The sequence below is a fragment of the Garra rufa genome, chromosome 10, assembly GCF_049309525.1.
Source record: "Garra rufa chromosome 10, GarRuf1.0, whole genome shotgun sequence".
Lineage (NCBI taxonomy): Eukaryota > Metazoa > Chordata > Actinopteri > Cypriniformes > Cyprinidae > Garra > Garra rufa.
The window spans coordinates 5,666,361-5,690,540 of NC_133370.1; the positions used below are offsets into that span (position 1 = coordinate 5,666,361).

The 24,180-nt window shown below is 32.5% G+C and overlaps 1 protein-coding gene across 1 annotated transcript; it reads left to right on the forward strand.

Annotated features, from left to right (window-relative positions):
* Positions 1-999: 999 nt before the first annotated feature.
* On the forward strand, positions 1,000-23,659 carry LOC141343643 (acetyl-coenzyme A synthetase, cytoplasmic-like). Its single transcript, XM_073848221.1, has 18 exons — positions 1,000-1,219; positions 1,294-1,489; positions 6,069-6,160; positions 6,304-6,407; positions 8,315-8,387; positions 9,999-10,074; positions 12,313-12,394; positions 12,528-12,665; positions 14,286-14,456; positions 14,597-14,730; positions 17,341-17,473; positions 18,803-18,859; positions 18,954-19,034; positions 19,143-19,251; positions 21,484-21,552; positions 21,888-22,064; positions 22,784-22,858; positions 22,946-23,659. Exons 1-18 carry the CDS (start codon positions 1,060-1,062, stop codon positions 23,071-23,073), a joined length of 2,055 nt encoding a protein of 684 aa, XP_073704322.1. The 5' UTR covers positions 1,000-1,059; the 3' UTR covers positions 23,074-23,659.
* Positions 23,660-24,180: the final 521 nt, after the last annotated feature.

Here is a 24,180-nt window from a genome sequence, read left to right on the forward strand (position 1 = left end):
TTTAAAAAACTTTTGACTGGTAGTGTACTCTTTTCATTTCTTCAGTTAAAATTGTGAAAAGTTTTCATAAGTAAATAACTCTTTTCCTTAAATGTGTTTTTGTAGGGTTAGTGAGTGCGTGTTAGTTTGTTAAAATATATATTATAATATTTCTTATAAATATATTAAACAATATAATTTTTGGAGCAAATATTGCACTTGTTAAGGAAAAAGAGTGAGACATTGTTAAATGCATTTTAAAATTTGTTAAAGTATGTTTCAAGATAATTTAAAGAGTTTTTTTTTTCAAACAGTGTTATGTTAGTATTATTTATATAATAGTTTTGCATTTCCTAATATTTTAAATGAGCTTTTATTTTGTAAACTTTCCGTTTTAAATTTAATTGTAGTAATTTGTAATGCACTTTTACATTTTAAAATACATTCAAATTCAAAAAAAGTTATTTTAAATAGTAAAAATATTTTTTATTTTACTTGGTGAGCAGAAGAGACTTCTTTAAAAACATTAACAATCTTAAAAAAAAATATTTTGTAAACTTTCAGTTTTCAATTAAATTTTAGTAATTTGTTATGCACCTTTACATTTCAAATTTAAAAAAGTTTTTTTTTTTTTTTTTTTTTACTTTTGACTGGTAGTGTACTCTTTTCATTTCTTCAGTTACAATTGTGAAAAGTTTTCATAAGTAAATAACTCTTTTAGTGAGTGTGTGTTAGTTTGTTGTCATTACAGCTAGCCTTATATGAAGTCAATGGTATGTCCTCATTATGGCAGCCAAATAATGTTATGTGTGTGTGTGTGTGTGTGTGTGTGTGTATTTCAGTAAACATGCAGATCACCCGTCAGACTCGTGCTGCGCCTCCCTCTGCAGTGGGATCAGCAGCCGAGCAGCCGCTCAGCCAATAGAAAAGTAGGAGTGCTGAACGGAGCGGTCTGATTGGTGGAGGCGGTGCTGAGCAGACTGGGCATGATTAAAGGGTGGACACCACATGCACAGCCACAATAAACCACTTCATCCACTGACTGACATCCATACAGACAAAGACCATACAGATTGACAAATGTCTCCTGTTTCAGACTCCACCAACAGGGTCATTCCAGGACCTCAGGAGCCGGAGGAGAAGACATACCATCCATCCGACGGCCTGTTCACTGATGCACATGTGCCAGACTTTGATGCATATCTCGCCTTGTACAAAAAGTCTACAGAAGAGCCTGAAGGTATTGTAAAACGGTGCATGCATATAAATGTGTAAGATAATGCATCAAAAGTGTTGATTTGACATGCATTGCAGAGTTCTGGGCTGATGTCGCTCAAGAGTTTTACTGGAAGAAGCCGGCGTCAGGGCCGATGCTGCAGTATAACTTTGATGTCAACAAGGGGAACATTTACATCAAGTTCATGGAGGGAGCAAAAACCAACATTTGCTACAACGTCCTTGACAGAAATGTGCACGAGAGGAACCTCGGAGAGAAAGTGGCTTATTACTGGTAATCTAACATGCTTTTACTGTGCTGAAGTGATGCACATAATGCATTCTTGATCTGATTTAATAGTTGCATAGATGCATTTGAGCCCTGCTGCAAAAGGATTTGCAACGTGATCATAAATATCTACAATTATTTATCATTATAAATTTAACTATTTATAGTTAATGCATTTGCGCAAAGTTTAATATGTACTTGTAATGTTAAAAGTTATCATAAATAAATAAATCTATATATCATAAATATATGCAATTATTTATCATTATAAATATAATTATTTATAGTTAATGCAATAGGTTTAATATGTACTTTTAATGTTGGAAATATGATTTTATAAGTATTTACATATTTGGCAGAAGCTCCTGTTCTTCTAGACAGATTATTATGAGTTTTATTGAACCTTATCGCCTGTGTTTGACATCGATTAACACATAACACTCTGATTACATATTGTAAATTGTGATAAGATGGTTCCTGTAAGAATTGCATGAATGATAGATGAGAAGTCATCTAAATGTTCATTCCTGATGACCTCTTGTGAACATCTCTGACTGTTTCCAATATATAATCAAAGGGATTTAATATTGGCTTGATGTCAAACTGTATGCGGGTGACATGGTTCAGCAACGTTGTTGTCATGTTAGGTATGCTGTGAAGTATTAATAGTCTTTTGGAACAAGAGGGTGTCATGTAACTGCTGTTATACAGAACTAAAGTCATATATCAGTCATTTCGCTATTTAACCATATTCTAACAGAGTGAATCTCACAAAAAGGTATTCAGGTCATATTTAACCCCAAATTATTTGTGTAGACATTAAAACTGTATTGTGCATATTTTATTACTAAACATATATGCATATTATTACATATATTGTGCATTTTTTAATATTACAAATATTTTATTATTTGTATTTTTTTATATTATATTATATTTTTATTTTTATATATATATAATATTATTTAAATAATATACAAAATAATATATACGCTTTAAATATATATATATATATATATATATAAACACACACACACAATTTTATTAAATAAATTATTAAATAATTAAATATATATTATATATTGTAATATATAAATAAAAATATATTATTATTATTAGAGCAAATAATGCAGTTGTTAAGGAAAAATGGTGAGATGTTATCAAATGCATGTTAAAATTTGTTGAAGTATGTTTTAAACATAATTTAAAGATTTATTTTGTTTAAAACAGTGTGATGTTAGTATTATTTATGTGCTATTTTAGCCTTTATTAATATTTAGAATTAGCTTTTTTTATTTCAGTTTTCAATTAAATTTGAGTAATTTTATTTTGCACTTTTGTCATTTATTAGTTTTTGTTTTCAAATATTTCTATTTATTTAATATTATTATAGTAATATTATATATAAAATGTCTATTTTTTATTTTTTTATTTAAATTTTAATAATTTTAGTACTTAATCTTATTTATTTAAATTTATTAGCAATGGCATATTTTAATATTTCAATAAAAAAAATATTATTAATAATAATTGTCATTAATATTGTTGTTAATATCGTTATTATTAAAGCAAAATACATGTTTTTCTTTCTTAAGATTGTGGGTCAATATGCAAAATGTAAATAGCACAGGTAAACAGGTATTTGTAGCAATAGCAATCCATATATTGCATGGGTCAAAATTATCGAATTTTATTTTATGCCAAAAATCATTAGGATATTAAGTAAAGATCATGTTCCATGAAGATATTTAGTACATTTCCTGCCATAAATATATTGAAACTTAATTTTTCATTAGTAATATGCATTGCTATAAAAACTTTAAAGGCGATTTTCTCAATATTTAGATTTTCTCTTTGCACCCTCACTGCAAAAAATGCTTTTCTTACTTCAATTTTTTGTCTTGTTTCCAGCCAAAATATCTAAAAATTCTTAAATCAAGAAGGATTTTCTAGACGAGTAAAAATGATTTTCTTGTTTTCAGAAAAAAACAAGCCAAAATTAAGTGATTTTTTTCTTAGAACAAGCAAAATAATCTGCCAATGGGGTAAGAAAAAAAATCTTATTTCAAACTGAAAACAAGATTATTTTTCTTACCCCATTGGCAGATTATTTTGCTTGTTTCAAGCAAAAACACACTTAATTTTGACTTGTTTTTTCTGAAAATAAGACATTATTTTTTACTCGTCTAGAAAATCCTTCTTGATTTAAGAATGTTTAGATATTTTGTCTGGAAACAAGACAAAAAAATCGAAGTAAGAAAAGCATTTTTTGCAGTGCTCAGATTTATATTTTTATTTTTAATTTTTTTCATTTTATTTATTTTTTTCAGATTTTATCATATATATGTCAATGGAAAGCTTATTTATTCAGCTTTCAGATGATGCATAAATCTTAATTTTTAAAAATTGACCCTTTACTATCAAATGAACAGGTTTGCATGGGTGAACAGAAGCGTATTATAAGGACAGATTCCTGTAGCTGTAGTTCTTTTAGTCTATAGTCTAGACTGTCTCTGTCTGGCACGTTACATGAGGTGGTTTTGGCAATGAGTCTCCCAACAAACGCCAAGAAGCGAAGCATGCAAGCCATGCTGAGGCGACACTTCAGTTAGACATTAACCATCAAGTGCTAATGGAGGACACAGGATTTCACACAGGCTCTTAAAAGCAATATGGACACTACATATAATTAAACATATGGGGCCTTTATTATGTAATACAAAACATGCAATGTGCAGCCTCTTGAGGTCAGCATCCATTCATTATGCTGCCATCTATTCATTCCTAAGAGGTCGCTTAGCTTAAAAACTGTTCATCTTGTCAGCGGTCCATCACAGTCTTTCCTTTTTTGGACGGCCAGGTGCAGTTGCACAGTAAACTGAGGCTGAAAGCTTTTATGGCGATTTGCGTTGTCACAGTGGTCCCTGTGTTGCATGAATTCACACAGCAGCTATCAGCCTATTTCTGCTTAAACAAGCAGAAACAAATGTACAAATTTGAGCCTAAAGTGTATTTTAACAAGGCATGTTGCCATATTACAATCTATTTAATTGACTTGTACAATAAATAAAGCCCACTGGCCAAACTAACAGCTGATGGACATCCAAATCTAATGGAGGCAGCAATGCCAAAGTACAACCCTATTCCTGTAAAAATGAGACACGTTGAATGGGGTCCAAAAGTCTGAGACCACATAGACAATCAAAGTCTGATGTCAGTGTGGGAATAAAAAGTTTTAGGATTGTAAAACAACACATTTATGGAATAAAATGATGATTCAAATGTGATTAAATGATTCAAACTGAGATTTTTTTTTTTTTTTTTTTTTTTTTTTTGCTTTTGGAGCAAATTAATAATAATGCAATTGTTAAGCAAACTGGGTGAGACATTGTCAAATGCATGCTAAAATTTGTTAAAATATGTTTTAAAAATATTTATTTTGTTTTAGACAGTGTTATGTTAGTATTATTTATACACTATTTTAGCATTTATTAATATTTAGAATTTTATTCATATTTTCTGAACTTTATTTTCAATTTAATTTGTGTAATTTTGTTATGCACTTTGGTAATTTATGACTTTTTTATATTTATATTTATATAGTTACTGTAATTTAATAGTAAATACTGTAAACAGTGAGAATTGGACCCTAATCTAAAGGGTGACCAGAATAATTTATGTAGTTATCTAATGTTTATTTGAAAGAATTAAAATAACTGTTTCATGTCTATCCTTGTATCATTAACTTGTCGAGGTTTCTACGGGATTTAGAAAGTAATACTTTTTGGAGAGAGTAATTTGTACAGTAATCTAATTACATTGTTAAAGATGTAATAGTAACTAGTAATACATGACTTTTTTAGAGTAACTTACCTAACAATTTCCTACTGTAAAATATCAAAACATAATTTCGATTAGTAATATGCATAGCCAAGAACTTAATTTAGACAACTTTAAAGGTGATTTTCTCAATATTTAGATTTTTTTGCACCCTCAGATTACAGATGTTTAAATAGTTGTATCTCTGCCAATATTTGTCATATCCTAACAAACCATACATCAATAAAAAGCTTATTTATTCAGCTTTCAGATAAAGATAAAACAGATAAATCAGATATCAGAAATCAGATAAAACCTCAAACATTTCAAAAATTGACACTTATGACTGGTCCAGGCTCACAAATTAGTAATATTATTTTTTTATTTTTATTTAAGTTATATTCATTTTAGCACTTAATCTTATTTATTGAATTGATTTTCCAATGCAACATTTTCACTTTAAATGTTAATAATGTTGAATTTATTAATGAATGTTAATTTAGTTAACATTAAAAACGCTGCATTCAACTTTTCACTCAAATTACTGATAATATAATTTGTAATGACATATTAAATGCAAAATAAAAGCATTTTCACAATAATTTCTCAGACTTTCTGGAATTGCAAAATCATTTGAAACAGAGTAATTTGTGGATTTATGTGCTTAATGTGTTCAATAAGGTATGTTCAATTTGCCAGCACACTGTATTGCATAATGATGGCCATGAATCCATTATTTCCAAATGGTTTAATATCTTTCCTGCAGGGAGGGAAACTCACCTGATCATCACCAGACCATCACCTACAACCAGCTGTTGAGAAATGTGTGCCGATGTGCCAATGCATTGAAGCTGTTGGGTAAGACCATCATCTTCCTTTGGTCAGCTTTTCTAGAATGCAAATGCGATATTATTGCGTTCAGTCTGAATCTCGGACATGCATATGTGAGTATTTTCACTAATGCTTTCACATTTACATTGATGCTTATTTCTGTGCTCCAGGTGTGAAGAAAGGAGACAGAGTGGCCATCTACTTACCCATGATTCCAGAGCTGGTGTACACAATGCTGGCCTGTGCTAGAATCGGGGCTGTTCACTCGATAGTGGTGAGTTATAGAATTATTGTTGGGTTTTAAAGGACTGGTATGCTGAAAATGTACCCAACTTGAGACTATCCAAGAAAGAGATGAGTTTGTTTCTTCATTAGATTTGGAGAAATTTTGCATTGCATCACTTGCTCGCCAATGGATCCTCTGCAGTGAATGGGTGCCGTCAGAATGAGAGACCACACAGCTGATAAAAACATCACAATAATTCACAAGTAATCCATACCACTCCAGTCCATCAGTTAACATCTTGAGAAGACAAAGGCTGTGTGTTTGTAAGAAACAAATCTATCATTAAGACATTTTTAACTTTAAACCATTGCTTCTGACTAAAATGCAAGTCCAGAATCCATAATATTGCTTGAAAAAGTGAAAAAGTCACCTTGAATCAGGAAAGAAATCTACACAGATCAAACACTGTTACAAGTGAAAACAGTCCAAAACAGCTCTAAACAAATATGTGGGTGGATTTTGATGTGAGAGTCAACAGGACAAATTTTTCACTGGAGGAAGCGTTATTATGGATTATGGCCAAAGTGACGGTTTGAAGTTAAAAAGGTTCTAATGATGGATTCGTTTCTTACAAATGCACAGCTTTTCACTTCTCAAGACATTAACTGATGGACTGGAGTGGTGTGGATTACTTGAAGATTATTGTGATGTTTTTATCAGCCGTTTGGACTCTCATTCTGACGGCACCCATTCACTGCAGAGGATCCATTGGTGAGCAAGAAATGTAATGCTTAAAGGAGAAGTTGACTTCAAGAACAAAAATGTACAGATAATTCACTCACTCCCTTGTCATCCAAGATGTTCACGTCTTTCTTTTTTCAGTCGAGAAGAAATTATAATTTTTTGAGGAAAACATTTCAGGATTTCTCTCCATATAGTGGACTTCTATGGAGCCCGCGAGTTTGAACTTCCAAAATGCAGTTAAAATGCAGCTTCAAAGGGCTCTAAACAATCCCAGCCAAGGACAAAGGGTCTTATTAAACGCCTGGTCATTTTCTTAACAAAATGTACAATTTCTATACTTTTTAAACTGAAATGCATGTCTTGTCTAGCTCTGCGATGCACATGCATACTCTGTGTACTCCGGTTCAAGACAGTTAGGGTATGTCGAAAAACTCCCCTCTCATTTTCTCCTCCAACTTTAAAATTGCCCTACATCGCTGTTTTACCATTTTTTTTAAAGGCGTTTGACCTTCTTTGCATGTTCACTTTGTAAACACAGGGTTGGTACTTCTGCAGTGATGTAGGATGATTTTGAAGTTGGAGGAAAAAATGAGATGTGAGTTTTTCGACATACCCCAACTGTATTGAACCGGAGTACATAGAGTACGCATGCACAACGCAGAGCTAGACAAGATGTGCATTTGAGGTTAAAAAGTATATAAATTGTACATTTTTTAGAGAATGACCAACCGTTTCGCTAGATAAGATAACCAAATCTAATAAAGAAATAAACTCATCCACATCTTAGATGGCTTGAGTACATTTTCAGCAAATTTTAATGTTTCGGGTGAACTGCTCCTTTAAGCTTTATAGCGTCTGTCGAGGATAGTCTGAAGGAGAGTTTAAACTCGGGTCAGTATTTAGCATGGTATCGTTGATATGCATGAAATCAGTATAGCCTCGTATATCCTGCCAAGACTATTTCTGCCCACCAAGCTTCTTTAGCCATGTAAAGGTTGTAGATGGTGTTAAAAATAACTCTGAAGTGCTTTCAAGGGTAGCTTGTATCTGATATCAAAGCCTATTTTTATGTTTGATGATGACCCCATTTCAGCCAACTGTTATTCTAATAATTTATTTTTGTTCCTCAGATATCCATATTACTTAAGTTGAGAAATAAAGATAAAAGTAGATGCAGAAACATCTACCTCTCTTATGTCTTTCTTATTCAGTTTGCAGGTTTCTCGTCTGAGTCTTTGTGTGAGAGGATCATGGATGCTCAGTGCAACATCCTGGTAACAGCAGGTAACATTAATTGTTTTATGGTAGAGGTCTAGATCTGTGTGTTTAGACTCACTGTATGTTTCTTGGGTTTGTTTAGTAGATGAACTAACAATGACCTGTTACAGATAAGCTGGAAATACAGTAAGTGATAACCAGAGATAATGTGACGTGAGATGTGAGGTGGAGTTTATAGCACTGGAAATCCTGTGTGTGTGTGTGTGTGTGTGTGTGTGTGTGTGTGTATACAGTTGAGGTCAAAAGTTTACATTTATTTACATTTATTTAAGCAAAATAAGAAGGATCATACAGAATGCATGTTATTTTTTATTTAGTACTGACCTAAATAAGATACTTCACATTAAAGACGTTTACATAGTACACAATAGAAAATTACAGCTGAATTTATAAAAATGACCCTGTTCAAAAGTTTGCATACACTTGATTCTCAATACGGTGTTGTTACCCGAATGATCCACAGCTGTGTTTTTTTTTTTTTGTTTAGTGATAGTTGTTCATGAGTCCCCTGTTTGTCCTGAACAGTTAAACTGTCTGCTGTCTTCTTCAGAAAAATCCTTCAGGTCCCACAATTTCTTTGGTTTTCCAGCATTTTTGTGTATTTGAACCCTTTCCAACAATGACTGTATGATTTTGACATCCATCTTTTCACACTGAGGACAACAAAGGGACTCGTATGCAACTATTACGGAAGGTTCAAACACTCACTGATGCTCCAGAAGGAAAAACTATGCATTAAGAGGGGGGTGAAAACTTTTTGAATATGAAGATCAGGGTAAATGTAACTTATTTTGTCTTCTGGGAAAAATGTAAGTATATTTTGTAGCCTCTGAAGGGCAGTACTAAATGAAAAAAATATGATATTTAAGCAAAATAAGAAAAATTTACACGTCTCCATTCTGTTCAAAAGTTTTCACCCCTGGCTCTTAATGCATTGTTTTTCCTTCTGGAGCATCAGTGAGTGTTTGAACTTTCTGTAATAGTTGAATATGAGTCCCTCAGTTGTCCTCAGTGTGAAAAGATGGATCTCAAAATCACACAGTCATTGTTGGAAAGGGTTCAAATACACACAAATGCTGAAAAACCAAAGAATTTGTGAAACCTGAAGGATTTTTCTAAAGAACAGCGGGCAGTTTAAATGTTCAGGACAAACAAGGAACTCATAAACAATTATCACTAAACAAAAAACTACAGTATTAAGAATCATGTGTATGTTTCTCTTGTGGACTATATAAATATCTTTTATGTGAAATATCTTATTTAGGTCAGTCTTAATTAAAAAAAGAACATGCATTTTGTATGATCCGTCTTATTTTAGTAAAATAATTGAAATTTTGCAGATTCTAACTAATGTTAATGCAATATTACTGCTCATTCCAGCAACCTGTTACCAACCTGGTACACTTTGTTTCCTAAAGCACTGATAAAATCCTGTGCATCATCCTACAGTCTATCTTTCTCCTCATCTTTCTTTGTCTTCCTATCTCATGTGTTTGCTCTGTGTGTGTGTGTGTGTGTGTGTGTGTGTGTGTGTGTGTGTGTGTGTGTGTGTGTGTGTGTGTGTGTGTCTGTGTGTGTGTGTGTGTGTGTGTGTGTGTGTGTGTGTGTGTCCTACAGATGGTGTTTACAGAGGTGACAAACTGATCAATCTAAAGAAGATTGCATCTGAAGCTCTGGAGCGCTGTAAGGAGAGGTACATCCCTCTCTGCTGCTTTTCACTATCAGAGGAACCTTTGTTTACATCAACCTCTCACCCGTCTATTACTAACACACACACACACACACACACACACACACACACACTGGAGCACTCACCCAATCAGAGACTGTCGGAGGTTGCCAGGCAACAGCACAGTTTGGAACCCTTTGCTTCATGTCACCATGGCAACGTGGTAAATGAGACATATGCATAATAGAGCAAACAGAAAGCATGTAACATGGGTGAGAATTGAGTAACATGTGACTGAATGATGATTCTATGATTGATTCATGAATATTGATGGCATTACTCAATAAATGACATAATGGCATAATGAGAACATCTGTGCAAACATTACTATTATTATTCATACATATGAGCTCAGAAATGTACAAAAAAACTCTAAAAACTAGCAACTGCAAATGTGACCCTGGACCACAAAACCAGTCTTAAGTCGCAGGGGTATATTTGTAGCAATAGCCAAAAATACATTTTACAGGTCAAAATGATAGATTTTTCTTTTATGCCAAAAATCATTAGGATATTAATTAAAGATCATGTTCCATGAAGATATTTTGTACATTTGCTACCGTAAATACACTGCCGCTCAAAAGTTTGGGATCAGTAAGATTTTTTTATGTTTTTTAAAGACGTTTCTAATGCTCATCAAGTTTGATCAAAAATATTTTGAAATTATTTCAATTTAAAATTGCTTTTTTTGTGAATATATTTTAAAATGTAATTTATTCCTGTGATACACTGCAAAAGAATGCTTTTCTTAATTAGATTTTTTGTCTTGTTTCCAGTCAAAATATCTAAAAATGCTTAAATCCAGAAGGATTTTCTAGAAGAGTACAAATTATTTTGTTTTCAGAAAAAACAAGTCAACATTTTATGTCTTTTTTGCTTAGAACAAGCAAAATAATCTGACAATGGGGTAAGCAAAAAAATCTTATTTCAAACAGAAAACAAGATTATTTTTCTTACCCTATTGGCAGATTATTTTGCTTGTTTCATGCAAAAACGCACTTAATTTTGATTTTTTTTTACTTGTCTAGAAAATCCTTCTTGATTTAAGAATTTTTAGACATTTTAGCTGAGACAAAAATAAACAAGACAAAAATCTAAGTAAAAAAAGCATTTTTCGCAGTTTACAAAGCTGAATTTTCAGCATCATTACTCCAGTCTTCAGTGTCACATGATCTTTCAGAAATCATTCTAATATGCTGATTTATTATCAGTGTTGCAAACAGTCGTGCTGCTTAATATGTTTTTGGAACCTGTGATTTTTTAACAAAAAAAGTTTAAAGTTTAAAAATATATATTTTTTAAATAGAAATATTTTGTAACAATATAAACTAAATATAAATCAAGTTTGAGGTCAGTACATTTTTATTCTTTCTTTTTTTGAAAGAAATTAATACTTTTATTCACCAAGGATGGGTTAAGTTGATAAAAAGTGATAGCAAAGACATATTGTTAGAAAATATTTCGATTTAGAATAAATGCTGTTCTTTTTTAACATTTTATTTATCAAGAATCCTGATAAAAGAATCACAGGTTCCAAAAACACATACATAGTAGCACAACTGTTTCTGTCATTGAATAATTCTAATAATAAATCAGCATTTTAGAATCATTTTTGAAGAATAATGTGACACTGAAAACTGAAGTAATGGCTGATAAAAATTCAGCTTTGCATCACAGGAATAAATTATATTTTAAAATATATTAATTTAGAACACCATTATTTTAAACTGTGATTTTTATTCAGCATTTTTGATCAAGTAAATGCAGCCTTGATGAGCATGTAAGAATCTTTTAAAAAACATTAAAAATCTTACTCATTCCAAACTTTTTAGTGGCATTATATATCAAAACTTAATTTTTGAGACATTTGGACACCTTTAAGGCGATTTTCTCAATATTTAGATTATTTTTCACCCTCTGATTTCAGATTTATGAATAGAAATTACAAATAGTTGTATCTCAGCCAAATATTGTCCTATCCTTACAAACCATCAACGGAAAGCTTGTTTATTCAGCTTTCAGATGATGCATAATTCTCAATTTCAAAAAATGTACTCTTATGACTGGTTTTGTGGTCCAGGGTCACATATAATCATTGGCAACCACCCACAGCATCCTAGAATCATCCCAGTTAATTCGCACAACATTTTTTACTCTTAAATGTTTTTTTTATGTATGTAATGTGATCTCTGTCTCCTTCAGCATGGCCTTGTGTGTTCAGAAGTGTGTGGTGGTCAAACATCATGCTTTCAGAACAAGCAGTGATGCTTCCAACAAACTACAGGTTGGTCAAATGATCGAGTTGTATGGACTACTTACAGTATATGATGCTTTTCTAGCAGGAAAAATAAACATATCCACCAGCACTTCAATTAATGACCAATCTATTGTCTCTTGTGTGTGTGTGTTTGCTCCAGACCCCATGGGATGAATCATGTGACATCTGGTGGGATGATCTGATGGATGGTGTTTCAGACAAATGTGAACCAGAGTGGATGGACTCAGAAGATCCTCTCTTCATACTTTACACCAGCGGCTCCACTGGAAAACCTAAGGCAAGGGACCCTTCACCTAGAATTTAAAATATAGAAGTGTTACATTCAGTCCATACAAACACTAAAGGTCAAAAGTTCAGGTCAGTACTTTTATTTCAGCTTTTACTCAGCAAGGATGCATTTAATTGATCAAAAGTGACAGTAAAGACATTTATAATGTTACAACTGATTTCTGTTTCAAATAAATGCTGTTGTTTTGAACTTTATATTTATCAAATAATCCTGAAAAAAAAATCTTTCCACAAAAATATGAAGCAGCATAACTGCTTTTAACATTGATAATATTTAGAAATGTTACTTGAGCAGCAAATCAGCATTTTAAAATGATTTCTGATCATGTGATACTGAAGACTAGAATAATGATGCTGAAAATTCAGCTTTGATCACAGAAATAACTTACATTTTATAATATATTCACACAGAAAACAGTTATTTTAAATTCTAATAATATTTCACAATTTTGAAATAAATGCAGATTTGGTGAGCATAAGAGACTTAATTCATAAACATAAAAAATTCTTACTGACCCCACTTTTGAACACTAGTGTATGTAAACACATACATGCAATTGAAAAAAAAAATCAATGCAAAGCAATGTGCATTAAGATCATCAAGGTTGTTTAAAACGGCATACTACCATACTGCTCATCAGTGTTGGGGAAATATACTTTTAAAAGTAATGCATTACAATATTGAGTTTCTCCCTAAAAAAGTAACTAATTACATTACTTAGTTACTTTTTATGGAAAGTAGTGCGTTACGTTACTTTTGAGTTACTTTTCAAATCTAGGCAAGGCTTGCTTGTTTGTTTTTAATACAAAAAGTTCTATTTTTGGCAAATGTGAAAGCTTTTCACATCAAAAGCCTCAGGCTCAGAGAAAAGTAAATTGATGTCTGTACAGTAGACCGCAGAAGAAAAAATGTCAATTCTTCAGCAATAATAAAAAAAAAGAAAAACAAATGTTAGATTATCTTGAGTAATTTTTGCTTATTAGCATGGATGAATTGGATCATCGAGGGTCGGCAGCAAAGACGTCGGTTAATAAAATGGGATTAAATACATAAAGGATATTTATGATATTTAACATTTAATTATTGCATTGAATTTCACTGTTTTTGTTTATTTTGAGACATACTGTAGCTGTTTTTTTAGTGAGTGAGATGAATTAATGCATGTTCACATTTACTCTAGAACTAAAGTAACATCTGACTCACAATTATCAACATAGGGACAAGAGAGCTTTTAATCAATAAATGGGGGAGGGGGGGTATTTTCTTGTCAATGAAAAAGTAATGCATTGAAAAAGTAATCTTATTACATAACTTGTGTTACACTGCTGCTCATGTATACTATGCACAGCATGCCAATTTTCTTTATGCATGGAATAGCCATACTAAAATGTGCATCGCTAAAAGTTAAGATATTCTTGCCAAAAATGTTTTAAAATGGCAAAATATAGCAATATTTATTTCAATATGTTAGCTGGACACCACTTACTGAACTAATGTGACAATAATTAAAAACCTAATTATAGGCAGCATACAGCATATACTGCACAGTGTGCATTAAGCAGTATGTGAGTATTAATTTCATTGATTCATTCCTTCATTTCTGTACAGGGGGTGGTTCACACCGTCACTGGCTATATGCTCTATACATCACTGACCTTCAAATATGTTTTCGATTATCACCATGATGACGTTTACTGGTGCACAGCAGACATTGGCTGGATAACAGGCCACTCCTACATCACATACGGCCCGTTAGCCAATGGAGCCACCAGCGTGCTGGTAAGACATATAATGCAGAATATTTACATGCACAAATTGGTAAATTGCAAACTTGTTTCAGCAATATTCAGCATAGCCTTTACTGTCATTTCCAAATATATGAAGCCAGTTTGATCTAATATTTATCATGTGTGTGGTAGTTTGAAGGTGTACCGGTGTATCCTCATGTGGGCCGACTGTGGGAAATAATTCAGAAATACGCAGTGTCTAAGTTCTACACCGCACCCACTGCTATTAGACTGCTGATGAAATACGGGAGAGAACCACTGCAGAGGTAAGCACACACACACACACACACATGTTTGTTTTTGTGAATTGTGGGGACATTCCATAGACGTAATGGTTTTTATACTGTACAAACGATATTTGCTATCACCCTACACCTTCCCTACACCTAAACCTAGCCCTCACAGGAGACTGTGCATATCTTTACATTCTCAAAAAAACGTATTCTGTATGATTTATAAGCCTTTTGAAAAGTGGGGACATGGGCAATGTCCTCATAAGTCACCCTCTCCTTGTAATACCTATGTCATACCCATGTTATTACACAAATTTGTGTCCTGATATGTCACAAAAACAAACACACACACACACACACACACACACACACACACACACACACACACACACACACACACACACACACACACACACACTATATGGTTATATCTAGCTGACTAAATAAGTTTCTATTGATGTATGGTTTGTTAGGATAGGCCAATATTTGGCCGAGATGCAACTATTTGAAAATCTGGAATCTGAGGGTGCAAAAAGTCTTTAAAGTTGTCCAAATGAAGTTCTTAGCAATGCATATTACATTTTGATATATTTACGGTAGGAAATGTTCAAAATATCTTCATGGAACATAAACTTTATTTAAGGCGAGACACTGGAGGTGCATAGGGTAAACAAAATAACTAATAGTCATCACCTTACTTGCCCAGTTGATTGATTACATTGATAATTGCATACATTTTTTGTATTACAAGTTTTCTAAAATGTTAGGTTTAAATATGCAAATGAGGCAATATTTAATGAAATATGCGCTAATTTGCATACATTTCTAGTACAAAAATCTAAACTGGATGAAGTCCGTTTTAAAAATTCTTGTTTAATTTTTTTTATTTCTTTTGACAAATTAGAGTCAAAAGTTTTTACAGAGCGAATGTTGGGTATCTCATGTCGCCATGATTCAGAAAAAAACCTAGAACAGACAGGAAACATTTTTTTTTTTTTACCATTTTTTTGGAGAATAAAATGTATAAAATCAAGCAAATTATTTATGAACAAATCCCTCTGTAAAAACCTTCAGGATATAGACAGGAATAAAAATGTCAAGTTTGCTGTGTGTAAGTGTTACTGAAATTGAGATTTATGGCTCAGTGTAGGAGACAAAAATCATTTTGAGAAAACGGCCCTTAAAAAAAATGCATTGTAACTGAAATCTATTGACACAAATAGATAAAGTGCTATAAAAGAAACACTTAACAGTGTTTTTTGGATGTTTTCTTTCCACTAGTCTAAAAAAAAAACACTTTATGAAAAACCAAAAAGCCTAAAATCTCAAACTTGATAGGTAATTTTTGGCATTAAAAGAAAAATCAATAATCATGACACATCCAATAATTTTTGGCTTTTGTTACAAATATAACGGTGATACTTATGACTGGTTTTGTGGTCCAGGGTCACATATTTTATAGCCCCCTAAACCTAACCCCAAAACGTAGCTTTTTTTGTTTTTGAATTTCGAAAAACACTGTTTAGTATGATCTTAAATCTTTTTGATTACACAAGAAGTCTAATTATTGAATTATTAGTAAACTAAACCATACCCTAACAGAAAACTTAATATTTTTTCAGGGGAAAAAAAAAGTAAACCATAACAGTACAAATTATAAATTATAAAATTTCTATTATAAATGTGACCCTGGACCACAAAAGCCAGTCTTAAGTATCACTTGATTTTTCTTTTATGCCAAAAATCATAAGGATATTAAATAAAGATAATGTTCGATGAAGATATTTTGTTAATTTCCTACTGTAAATATAACAAAACTTAATTTTTGATTAGTAATATGCATTACTGAGAACTTCATTTGGACAACTTTAAAGGCGATTTTGTCAAAATTTTGATTTCTTTTTAGATTTTCAAATAGTTGTATCTAAAACAAATATAGTCCTCTCCTAACAAACCATACATCACTGGCAAGCTTATACATAATTTGTAAAATTTTTGTTCAAATATTATTATTTTTTTTATCTTGAAAAATCTTAAAAAAAAATGTATTAAAACGTATTTAAAAACTAATTAATAACAATTAGTATTGTTAAATAAAATTAAATAAAAATAGCAATTATTATTGTTAACATGTTATGACAATAATAATACTATCATAAAAATAAAAACACATAAATACATACATAAATATTGCTATTATTGTTTTATACAAAGAGGTGTCCTCCAGGGGGCGCTGGAGGCCTCAGAAAACTAAAGCCATCATTGAACTGCGTTCAAATCTTACAATGTTTTAACTTATTAAAGATATTGTATAACAGTTCACCTAGTCCTTCTACCACCTGGTAGCAGCTGTTGTGAAATGGTTAGATAGAAGTGGATGGTGTTGAACTCACACATTTATATTGTATGATGACGAGTCTCTAACACATCTCTCAGTGGTGTGATAGTGCTCATACAGTGTTTACTATCACTATCAAAAGGTTGTTAGCGCCACCTATTGGACAAAAATTATTTTAGAAAAATTACCTTCTGTCATGCAGTTTGTGCTTCAGACATCTATTGATCTATTTTCAGATATAATATCGCACCGTACTGTGGAAAACAATTTTTCGGAGTAATCTTGGCTTAATCTGTCTGTTTCAGGTATGATCTGTCCAGTTTGCGTGTGTTGGGTACGGTTGGTGAACCCATAAACCCAGAGGCTTGGCTTTGGTATTATGATGTTGTGGGTCAGCAGCGCTGTCCAGTTATCGACACCTTCTGGCAAACAGAGACGGTAAATGTGACCCTGGACCACAAAACCAGTCATAAGGTTAAATTTTACAAAACTGAGATATAAACATCATATAAAAGCTCAATAAATAAGCTTTCTATTGATGTATGGTTTGTTAGGATAGGACAATATTTGGCCGAGATAAATCTATTTGAAAATCTGAAATCTAAGGGTGCAAAAAATCTAAATACTGAGAAAATCACCTTTAAAGTTCTCCAAATTAAGTCCTTAGCAATGCATATTACTAATCAAAAATTACATTTTGATAGGTTTACAGTAGGAATTTTACAAAAAATCTTCATGGACCATAATCTTTACTTAATTTCCTAATGATTTTTGACATAAAAGAAAAATCAATAATTTTGACCCATATAATGTATTTTTGGCTATTGCTACAAATATACCCCAGCGACTTAAGACTGGTTTTGTGCTCCAGGGTCACAAATCATTTACAACAATCAAAACCAACCAAGACACAAGTTTGTTAAACCTAAAAACCAATTTGTGATCCTGGACCACAAAACCAGTCACAAGGTTAAATGTTTTGAAATTAGGATTTATACATCATCTGAAAGCTGACTAAAAATGCTTTCCATTGATGTATGGTTTGTTAGGATATGCCAATATTTGGCTGAGATGCAACTATTTGAAAAATCTGGAATCTGCTTAATTTATTTTATTTTTTTTCTTCTTTTTTTGTAACCTGTGATATTTTTTTTCAGGATTCTTTGATGAATAAAACATTAAAAAGAACAGCATTTATTTAAAATAGAAAACTTTTGTATCAATAAACACCCTGTTTACAGTGTGGGGTCAATATTTTTTTTCTTTCTTTCTCTCTTTGAAATAAATTAATATTTATTCACCATGGATGTGTTAAATTGATAAAAAAAGTGATAGTAAAGACTTATATTGTTAGAAAAGATTTATATTTTGAATAAATGCTGTTCTTTTCAATGACAATATGACAATCTCTGTCTGAGATGCAACTATTTGAAAATCTGGAATCTGAAATATTGAGAAAATCACCTTTAAAATTGTCCAAATGAAGTTCTTTGCAATGCATATTACTAATCAAAGATTACGTTTTTATATATTTACAGTAGGAACATTTTTAAATATCTTCATGGAACATGATCTTTACTTAATATCCAAATGGTTTTTGGCATAAACGAAAAGTCGATAATTTTGACCCATACAATATTCCCGTGCAACTTAAGACTGGTTTTGTGGTGCAGGGTCACATTTAAATCAGCATTTTACCTTAAGTGGCATGAAAGACACAAATGCTCAATTCATAATTGATAAGTTCAACTTTTCTTGTGTCGGCAGGGTGGCCATGTTTTGACTCCACTTCCAGCTGCTACACCACTGAAGCCTGGATCTGCTGTAAGTCTCCTTAAATTTACCTTCACTTATATCTTACATTCATTTTACTATACTGTAAATAAGACTCTAATATTGACGAGTCCTCTCTATGCAGACCTGCCCATTTTTTGGAGTTCAGCCTGCTATTCTCAATGAACACGGAGAAGAAGTAGAGGGCGAGGCGGAGGGATACCTGGTGAGATTTGCATCCTAGTTTTAGATCAAGCAGTGGTGCAGATATTCCAGCTGTTATTTCCAAGCTGCATGAGTTTATTCGGACTATAAATGGATGTTTTGATCTCAGGTTTTTCGGAAGCCCTGGCCGGGAATCATGAGGGGTGTGTACGGGAATCAGGAGCGATTCGAGAGCACCTACTTCAGAAAATTCCCAGGATATTATGTGACAGGAGATGGTAATGTAGCAACACATCCATATCAGATGCAGTGTTGCTGAATGTTACTTTTGAAAGTGGAATGTTACATTATTGCAAATGTGATTATGATATATTGTTACTTTTTATAGAACCACGTGTTACATTCTCTTACATCTTTAAATCCATATGGCAAAAAAGTACATTTGTAGCAATAGCCAACAATACATTGTATGGGTCAAAATTATCGATTTTTCTTTAATGGAAAAAAAAAATTAGGATATTAAATAAAGACCATGTTCCATGAAGATATTTTGTAAAATTCCTACTATTAATATATTAAAACTTAATTAATATGCATTGCTAATAACTTTATTTGGACTTTAAGGGCGATTTTCTCAATATTTAGATTTTTTTGCACCCTCAGATTCCAGATTTTTTAAATAGTTGTATCAGCCAAATATTGTCCTATCAAAGCAAAGCTTATTTATTCAGCTTTCAGATGACGTATAAATCTCAATTTAAAAAAATTGACCCTTAAGGCTGGTTTTGTTGTCCAGGGTCACATAATTTTTTTCTGGCCAAAATATATCATATACACTGCCGCTCAAAAGATTTTAAATGCTTTTTAAAGGACATTTTTTTGCTCATCAAGGCTGTGTTTATTTGATTAAAATCTACAGAGAAAAAGAAGTAATATTGTGAAATGTTAATGCAATTTAAAATAGTGGTTTTCTAGTTTAATATACTTTAAAATATAATTATTCCTGTGATGCAAAGCTCAATTTTCAGCATCATTACTCCAGTATTCAGTGCCACATGATCCTTCAGAAATCAGAGTTGGAAACAGTTGTGCTGCTTGGTATTTTTTTGGAACTGTGATACTTTTTTTTAGGATTCTTTGATAAATAAACCTTTTGTAACAAACATCTCATTCAAAGTTCTCTCTGTGAAAGAATATAATAAAAACAAATTGATAAAAGTGAAAGTAAAGACTTTTTATTATTTTGTAAGATTTTTTACTTTTTATTCCTCAAAGAATCCTGAAAAAAGTATCACAGGTTCCAAAAGCACAACTGATTCCAACATTGATAATAAAAGTAATAAATCAGTATATTAGAATGATTTCTGAAGGATCATGTGACACTGAAAACTGATTAAATGGCTGATGAAAATTCAGCTTTGCATCACAGATATAAATTATATTTAAATTAGCATGTTAAGTATTAAAATAGTAAAAATAGTATATTAAAATAAAAAAACTGTTATTTTGAATTGCAATAATATTTCACAATATTACTTTTTGTCTGTATTTTTGATCAAATATATGGAACTTTGATAAGCATAAGAGAGTTTTTTTCAAAAACATTAAAAATCGTACTGATCCCAAACTTTTGAGCTGCAGTTACATAGATAATACCTTACTTTACACAGGTTACATCCAAAATGCAATCTGACTGAATGACATGCAGTTATTTAAAGGAGTAGATCACTTTCAGAACAAAAATTTACAGATAATGTACTCACCCCCTTTTCATACAAGATGTTCGTGTCTTTCTTTCTTCAGTTGTAAAGAAATGGTGTTTTTTGAGGAAAACATTTCAGAATTTCTCTCCAAATAGTGGACTTCTATGGTGCCCCCGAGTTTGAACTTTGAAAATGTAGCTTCAAGGGGCTCTAAATGATTCCAGCCGAGGAAGAAGGGTCTTATCTAGCGAAACGATCAGTTATTTTCATAATTTCAAAAACATTTACAACTTATATACTTTTTAATCTCAAACGCTTGTCTTGCCGAGCTAGACAAAATGAGCATTTGAGGTTAAAAAGTATGTAAATTGTCTTTTTTTTTTATAGCAAATAACCAATCGTTTAGCTATATAAGACCCTTTTTTCCTCTGCTGTGATCATTTAGAGCCCTTTGAAGCTGCATTTTGGAGGTTCAAACTTGGGGGCACCATAGAGGTCCATTATATGAAGAGAAATCCTGAAATGTTTTACTCAAAAAACATAATTGCCTTATGACTGAAGAAAGAAAGACACGTCACGAACATCTTGGATGACAAGGGGGTGAGTACACTATCTGTAAATGTTTGTTCTGAAAGTGAACTACTCCTTTAATGTGTATTTGTCGTGTGCTCAGTTTTTCATAGCAGTCACCATGTGGCTGTTTTAGCAGAGTCACCAAACTTCAGCGGTCACTATTTGCAGCATGAGCTGTTGCTGTATCATATGTCAGTATGTATGTACTGTAACTGAGTGTCCTTGGTTCCTCAGGCTGCAGGCGGGACAAGGACGGATATTACTGGATCACGGGCCGGATTGATGACATGCTGAATGTCTCTGGTGAGACTTTGAGATTGTCTTTCAGTGCTGCCACCTAGTGGTTACAGGCGCTATATTAGTTTCCTTCAGACATCATTCTAATATGTTGATTTTCTGCTCAAGATACATTGATACATGTTGAAAACAGTTGTGCTGTTTCATATTTGGGGGGAAGGACCGCTTTGATCTGAAGTAGAAATCTTTTGTAAAATTATAAAATGTCTTTACTGGCACTTTAATGACTAATTTAATGCATCCCAGCCGAATAAAAGTTTTAATTTCTTTAAAAGTACAATCATGCTGACCTCAAATCTTTAAACGGTAGTGTTAATTCCCATCTTCGTCTCTTCTCTCAGGTCATTTGTTGAGCACAGCAGAAGTGGAGGCGGCTCTGTCCGAACACCCGTCAGTAGCTGAAGCGGCGGTGGTCAGTCGGCCTCATGCAGTGAAGGGAGAGTGTCTGTACTGCTTCGTCACTCTGAAAGACCACAAAGAGTTCAACCGCTCACTCATGGAGGAGCTGAAGAGAAAAGGTTAGGGGTCATTATTACATTAAATACTGATAGAAAATACAATCTGCATCTATTTTATACTTACTAATACGCATTACAAGTAACGCAAGTTACATAATAATAATACTTTTTAATTGACAAGAAAATATCTGAGTTACTTTTTCAAATAAGTAACGCCGGTTACTTTTCCCCCCATTTATCTATTAAAAGCTCTCCTGTCCCCATGCTGAGAGAAACTGTAACTTGGTGTTACTTTAGTTCTAGAATAAATGTGAACATGCATTAATCTCACTCACTAAAAAACAGATACAGTATGTCTCAAAATAAACAAAAACTGAAATTCAATGCAAACCTGCAATAATTAAATATGTTAAATAATACAAATATCCTTTATGTATTTAATCCCATTTTATTAAATGATGTCAACCTTCAATGATCCAATTTATCCATACTAATAAGCAAAAATGACTCTTCTGGGGTCTACTGTACAGACTTCAATTGACTTTTCTCTAAGCCTGAGGCTTTTGGTGTGAAAAGGCTTTTACATTTGCCAAAAATAGAAAACAAACAAGCAAGCCCTGCCCAGATTTAAAAAGTAACGCATGACGCATTACTTTCCATAAAAAGTAACTAAGTAACGTAATTAGTTACTTTTTAAGGGAGTAACTCAATATTGTAATGCATTACTTTTAAAAGTAACTTTCCCCAACACTGCTAACTAACATGTGTTTTTCATTTAGTGAGGGAGAAGATCGGACCAATTGCCACGCCAGATTTCATCCAGAATGCTCCAGGGCTTCCCAAAACACGTTCAGGTACTAAGATCTAATTTTTGCATTTTCAGATTTTCCCCACGTCTTTGCTTTTGCTTCTAAACTTAAGCTCTCCCCCCCATCCTGTAGGTAAGATCATGCGCCGAGTTCTGCGACAAATCGCCCGCAATGAAAAGGACCTGGGTGACCTTTCGACCCTGGCTGACCCCAAGGTTGTGGAGGTGCTGTTCAGTCAAAGATGTGAGGCAGCAGCATGAACATGGCTCTTTTCCATCTCTTCTGATGCCTCTGTGACCCTGTGAGCGGTAAAGACTTTGGGTTTGGGTTAGAATGGGCTCTCGTTCTAATGGGGTTAACTCCTTTCATGATTTAGCTGAAACAAACAAAAGTACAAAATGAGATGTTTAACAAAACCTCACCTTCCCACAGTTATTATAATATAGTCAGATTTTCATTGATTCTTTTCCTATTCTGTCAGGTGATATATTATGTAAATATTTTTCTTTGTTTGTGATATTTTTTTGTGCCACATATTTTTTCAGTTGCATCCATAATTGCAGTTTCTCTCTGAATTATTTCATACAACAGAAAAATAAAATCACTTCTTTATTTAATTTCACAAATGTGATTCAGAATTGTTAGTTTTGAACCTTGCAGACTTGACCATGTTGAGTTGGTTTGTGTTTTTTTCTCTTTTTAATTTGATTTGATATGAAACAATTGTGAGAGAAATACGAATAAGCTCTACTAAAGCCAGTTGTTAATGCTACTTTGACAGAAATATTAGTTACTGCTCTGTTTATGTTTTTATGAAATAAAACATATATCTGATAAGGTATCTCAGCTATTTCTTATCACTCATTATTTTAATATTTGGGGAAAAAAAAGGTACATTTTAACATCTCCAACTCTAATATCAGTGTTTAAAGCAAAATATGATTAGATTATGCACCTCAACATCATAAGTGACCCTGGACCACAAAATCAGTCACAAAGGTAAGATTTTTTTAAATTGAGATTTATACATCATCTGTAATCTGAATAAATAACCTTTCAGTTTATGTATGTATGGCTTTTAAGGATAGCTTAGCTACAAGTGTTTAAAAATGTGGAATCTGTGAGTTCGAAATAATCTAAATATTGAGAAAATTGCCTTTGAAGTTCCGAATGAAGTTCTTAGCAATGCATAAATTAAGCTTTGACATATTTACGGTAGGAAATTAACAAAATATCTTGATGGTACATGATCTTTATGTAATATCCTAATGATTTTTGGCATAAAATAAAAATCGATAATTTTGACCCATACAGTTTTTAACATTAAACTTAATTTGTGAGGTCACTTTGAAACATTTGGCCTTCAC

Coding starts and splice junctions, on each gene's coding strand:
- LOC141343643 (XM_073848221.1), top strand. CDS start 1,060: ATGTCTCCTGTTTCAGACTCCACCAACAGGGTCATTCCAGGACCTCAG. Junction 12,395..12,527: donor ATGCTTCCAACAAACTACAG/GTTGGTCAAATG, acceptor TGTTTGCTCCAG/ACCCCATGGGATGAATCATG. Junction 17,474..18,802: donor CCTTCTGGCAAACAGAGACG/GTAAATGTGACC, acceptor TTGTGTCGGCAG/GGTGGCCATGTTTTGACTCC.